General features: G+C 53.3%; 1 protein-coding gene across 1 annotated transcript; it reads left to right on the forward strand.

Annotated features, from left to right (window-relative positions):
• The first annotated feature begins 724 nt into the window (after positions 1-724).
• On the forward strand, positions 725-2,743 carry LOC139281541 (NADH-quinone oxidoreductase subunit N-like). Its single transcript, XM_070901707.1, has one exon. It carries the CDS (start codon positions 725-727, stop codon positions 2,741-2,743), a length of 2,019 nt encoding a protein of 672 aa, XP_070757808.1.
• Positions 2,744-5,373: the final 2,630 nt, after the last annotated feature.

Genomic DNA, 5,373 nt, shown 5'->3' on the forward strand with positions numbered 1-5,373 from the left:
GCATCACATGTCAAAACCAATTTCTTACAGGGGTTGTACAGAGTCAACAGCTTATTAGAACAAAGCAGGTTCCACACTCGATTGAAAGCCCGTTCCTGACAGTCCCCCCAAAACCATTCACAACCCTTACGCAAGAGCACGTGTAGCGGCTCCAACAATGTGCTTAAGTTCGGCAGAAAGTTCCCGAAATAGTTCAAGAGTCCCAGAAATGACCGCAACTCCGACGTGTTGCCGGGCCTGGGCGCACGACGAATCGCCTCTGTTTTGGATTCGGTAGGCCGGATCCCGTCTGCGGCAACCCCCCTGCCCAAAAACTCGACCTCTGGGGCCAAAAACACACACTTGGACTTCTTTAGTTGCAGGCCTACCCGGTCCAGTCAGCGTAGCACCTCCTCCAGGTTGTGGAGGTGTTCCTCAGTGTCTCGACCCATGATAAGGATATCGTCCTGAAATACAATTATTCCAGGGATGGATTTGAGCAAGCTTTCCGTGTTCCTTTGAAAGATAGCGGCCGCTGATCGAATGCCAAACGGACACCTACTGTCGACAAACAGCCCCTTGTGCGTGGTGATGGTGGTTAGTAGCTTGGATTCTTCGGCCAGTTCCTGGGTCATGTAGGCTGAAGTGAGGTCCAACTTGGTGAACAGCATGCCGCCTGCCAGTGTGGCAAAAAGATTCTCCACTCTCGGAAGCGGTCCTGGGCATAGTGGTGGTCCTGGGCCCAATGGCGGCGGTCCTGGGCCCAATAGTGGCGGTGCTGGGCCCAATAGTGGCAGTCCTGGGCCCAATAGTGGCAGTCCTGGGTCCAATAGTGGCAGTCCTGGGCCCAATAGTGGCGGTGCTGGGCCCAATAGTGGCAGCCCTGGGCCCGATGGCGGTGGTCCTGGGCCCAATAGTGGCAGTCCTGGGTCCAATAGTGGCAGTCCTGGGCCCAATAGTGGCGGTGCTGGGCCCAATAGTGGCAGCCCTGGGCCCGATGGCGGTGGTCCTGGGCCCAATAGTGGCAGTCCTGGGCCCAATAGTGGCGGTGCTGGGCCCAATAGTGGCAGCCCTGGGCCCGATGGCGGTGGTCCTGGGCCCAATAGTGGTGGTCCTGGGCCCAATGACGGCGGTCCTGGGCCCAATAGTGGCGGTGCTGGGCCCAATAGTGGCAGTCCTGGGCCCAATAGTGGCAGTCCTGGGCCCAATAGTGGCAGTCCTGGGCCCAATAGTGGCAGTCCTGGGCCCAATAGTGGTGGTGCTGGGCCCAATAGTGGCAGCCCTGGGCCCAATAGTGGCGGTCCTGGGCCCGATGGCGGTGGTCCTGGGCCCAATAGTGGTGGTCCTGGGCCCAATAGTGGCAGTCCTGGGCCCAATAGTGGTAGTCCTGGGCCCAATAGTGGCAGTCCTGGGTTCAATAGTGGCGGTCCTGGGCCCAATAGTGGCAGTCCTGGGCCCAATAGTGGTGGTCCTGGGCCCAATAGTGGCAGTCCTGGGTTCAATAGTGGCGGTCCTGGGCCCAATAGTGGTGGTCCTGGGCCCAATAGTGGTGGTCCTGGGCCCAATAGTGGCAGTCCTGGGCCCAATAGTGGCAGTCCTGGGTTCAATAGTGGCGGTCCTGGGCCCAATAGTGGTGGTCCTGGGCCCAATAGTGGCAGTCCTGGGTTCAATAGTGGCGGTCCTGGGCCCAATAGTGGTGGTCCTGGGCCCAATAGTGGCAGTCCTGGGCCCAATAGTGGTGGTCCTGGGCCCAATAGTGGCAGTCCTGGGTTCAATAGTGGCGGTCCTGGGCCCAATAGTGGCGGTCCTGGGCCCAATAGTGGTGGTCCTGGGCCCAATAGTGGCAGTCCTGGGTTCAATAGTGGCGGTCCTGGGCCCAATAGTGGCAGTCCTGGGCCCAATAGTGGTGGTCCTGGGCCCAATAGTGGCAGTCCTGGGTTCAATAGTGGTGGTCCTGGGCCCGATGGCGGTGGTCCTGGGCCCAATAGTGGCAGTCCTGGGTTCAATAGTGGTGGTCCTGGGTTCAATAGTGGCGGTCCTGGGCCCAATAGTGGCGGTCCTGGGCCCGATGGCGGTGGTCCTGGGCCCGATGGCGGTGGTCCTGGGCCCGATGGCGGTGGTCCTGGGCCCAATAGTGGTGGTCCTGGGCCCGATGGCGGTGGTCCTGGGCCCAATAGTGGTGGTCCTGGGCCCGATGGCGGTGGTCCTGGGCCCGATGGCGGTGGTCCTGGGCCCAATAGTGGTGGTCCTGGGCCCGATGGCGGTGATCCTGGGCCCGATGGCGGTGGTCCTGGGCCCGATGGCGGTGGTCCTGGGTCCGATGGCAGTGATCCTGGGCCCAATAGTGGTGGTCCTGGGCCCGATAGTGGCAGTGATCCTGGGCCCGATGGCGGTAGTCCTGGGCCCAATAGTGGCGGTCCTGGGCCCAATAGTGGTGGTCCTGGGCCCGATAGTGGCAGTCCTGGGTTCAATAGTGGCAGTCCTGGGCCCAATAGTGGTGGTCCTGGGCCCGATGGCGGTGGTCCTGGGTCCGATGGCGGTGGTCCTGGGCCCAATAGTGGTGATCCTGGGCCCAATAGTGGTGGTCCTGGGCCCGATGGCAGTGATCCTGGGCCCGATGGCAGTGGTCCTGGGCCCGATGGCGGTGGTCCTGGGCCCAATGGCAGTGGTCCTGGGCCCAATGGCGGCGGTCCTGGGCCTGGAATTGGGACCCCGAACCGGAAGTGGGACCCTGCGATCAGTCCAACCACGTTGTTGGTCTTAAATTTTCTGTGTGTCTCTACAATTGGCTGAATTTTTCTGTATAAATAGTCTATTCCAGTCCTAGCTTCAGAAGGTCTTATTTGAACTGAACAGCAACACTTTTGTGGATTGCGGCCAGCATTTAACATTTTGGAAGTTCAATATCTATCCTGAGTGCAATACCAGGACACAGTGGCAGCTGGAAGACCAGCCCTGCCACACGTCCAGGGGTAGAGTTGAGTGCCTCGGATTCCGGCCTTTATTTTATAAAATCACACAACAAATCTATGAATATTACTGAACAGTTTTCACCCTTACTCTTCTCTTTTAGATGGTTTGTATAAACCCTTGGCCTAGAGATAACATTATTCTTCTCCCTCCTTCTCTCCTGAAAACAGTGACACATACGGGGCACAGATACGTAGGTGACAGCAGCCCTCCAGTACCTTAGCTAAGTGGTTTTAAGCACTGAGCGTCACAGGTTATTTGGCCCCATTCTGTCCAGCAAGAGCCATTGGATGTCAATCATAAACACCAGTCCTCAGCTCAGGAGCATTCCAAGTGGCATCAGCTGGTTCAGCACAGGCCAGAGATCAAACAGTTGGACTACCTGGTCTGTATGGCTCAGCTACTCCTGCCTTTACCAACTGAGCCAACATCGGAATGCATGTTAAATATTATTACGAACAGACCAAAAGCAACATAACAACAACTTGCCTTTATATAGCATTTTAATGTAGTAAAACATCCCAAGATGTTTCACAGGAGCAATTATCAAGCACAATTTGACACCGAGCCACATCAGGAGATATTAGGACAGCTGAGGTCAATGATGTAGGTTTACGGTGCATCTTAAAGGAGGAGAGAGCGGTGGAGAGGCGAAGAGGTTTAGGGAGGAAATTCCAGAGTTTATGGCCGTCAATGGTAAAATCGGGGATGTACAAGAGGCCAGAATTGAAGGAACACAGAGATCTCAGAGGGGTGTGGGGCTGGAGGAGGTTACAGAGATCGGGAGGATCGAGGCCATGGAAGGATTTGAAGACAAGGATGAGAATTTTTTAACTGAGGCATTGTAGGACCAGGCATCTTCTACAATTAGTTTAAGATGGACTAATGCTTCTTCTTCTGTTATTGCATTTGACAAAAGCACTACAATCACCCTTTCACTCAAATAGTTTTGTTCTCTCCTTTGCGTTGTGTAGTTGTTGAAGTGTAAATGTTGCTTTACAGCACAGTCCTGTGTAAACACAATCATTATAGCGAGGATACAGATCTGATAAGATGACATATTAATTAAGATAGCCATTTTGTTTTGTTCTGCTAATATGATCTTATCAGGTTTTGATTGTATGTTGAAATGGGCAATGAATCATTTCTGACACTTTTAGCCTTGCATTTAATGAATAGGAATTCCCATATGCCTGGGAGAACAAATTCAGGAGATGTACTGAGATATATTACTACATGTCGATTTTATAGCACTGGTGCCAACAATATTCTTATTGTCACAAATTGTATTGCAACTAATATGTAAATAGGATGCAAATTTATGCAGACTAACTATGACCATGGGCATTTTTAATATTTCAATATTTAATACTAAGTTTTCAATATAAATACCAATTGTGCTTCTCCTATATATTCTGGATTTGTTTCTGAGTTTGTTAAGAGCTTTTAGACAGTAAACGGAGGGCTCCATTATTGACTAAGTGGATAAGTGCATCCTGTGGTGTGATACTGAGCCACATAGACCAGGAGGATCCCAGCCCTGACTCTTGGTTAATTGTGAGATAACAGAACCAGTCAAATGTTAAATCAGTGGATGTGGTGTATTTGGATTTTCAGAAGGCATTCAATAAGGTGCCACGCAAGAGGTTATTAAACAAAATTAGGGCTCATGGGATTGGGGGTAATATACTAGCATGGATTAAGGATTGATTAATGGACAAAAAACAGAGAGTAGTAATAAACGGGTCATTTTCAGGTTGGCAGACTGTAACTAATGGGGTACCGCAAGATCAGTGTTTGGATCTCAACTATTCACAATCTATATCACTGATTTGGGTGAGGGGGCCAAAGGTGGAGCGTCTAAAATATGGAGTTCCGGAATCCGAAATGTTCCGGAATCCGGACTCCGGACCGATTGGTGGCAGGGTCGTCCGGAATCCGTAAAATGTTCTGGAATCCAGACCCGCCGACCCTGCCGACCTCGGGCCTCGCCTCCACTCGCCTCACTCACCACTGCTGCCCTTACCTCGGGAGTCCCGCCGTTGCCCGATCTCGGGCCTCATTTTGCCGCCGCTGACCTTACCTCGGGGCATCCTCACCGGCCCGCCCCAAAACCTCCTCTGCGACGGGGCCCGCCAGCCTGAACACTTCCTTGGCGGCGGGGCTCCGCCCGACGACCTCCTGGACGAGACCGGCGACCCGTACAGCTCCTCGGAGAGCAACCACCCCCCCTCCCCCCACTTTCTGACGTTCCAAAATCCGGAAATGCCCGAACCTGGGCACGGATGTTTCTGGATTCGTGATGTCAGAAAGACACTCCAAAGACCGGAAAAATGTGGAATTTGGAATGGCCTCTGTCCCGAGGGTTCCAGATTTGGGACGCTGCACCTATGTATCCAAGTTTGTTGATGATACAAAGCTAGA

This window comes from Pristiophorus japonicus, chromosome 15 (assembly GCF_044704955.1).
Source record: "Pristiophorus japonicus isolate sPriJap1 chromosome 15, sPriJap1.hap1, whole genome shotgun sequence".
In the NCBI taxonomy this organism is placed as follows: Eukaryota; Metazoa; Chordata; class Chondrichthyes; family Pristiophoridae; genus Pristiophorus; species Pristiophorus japonicus.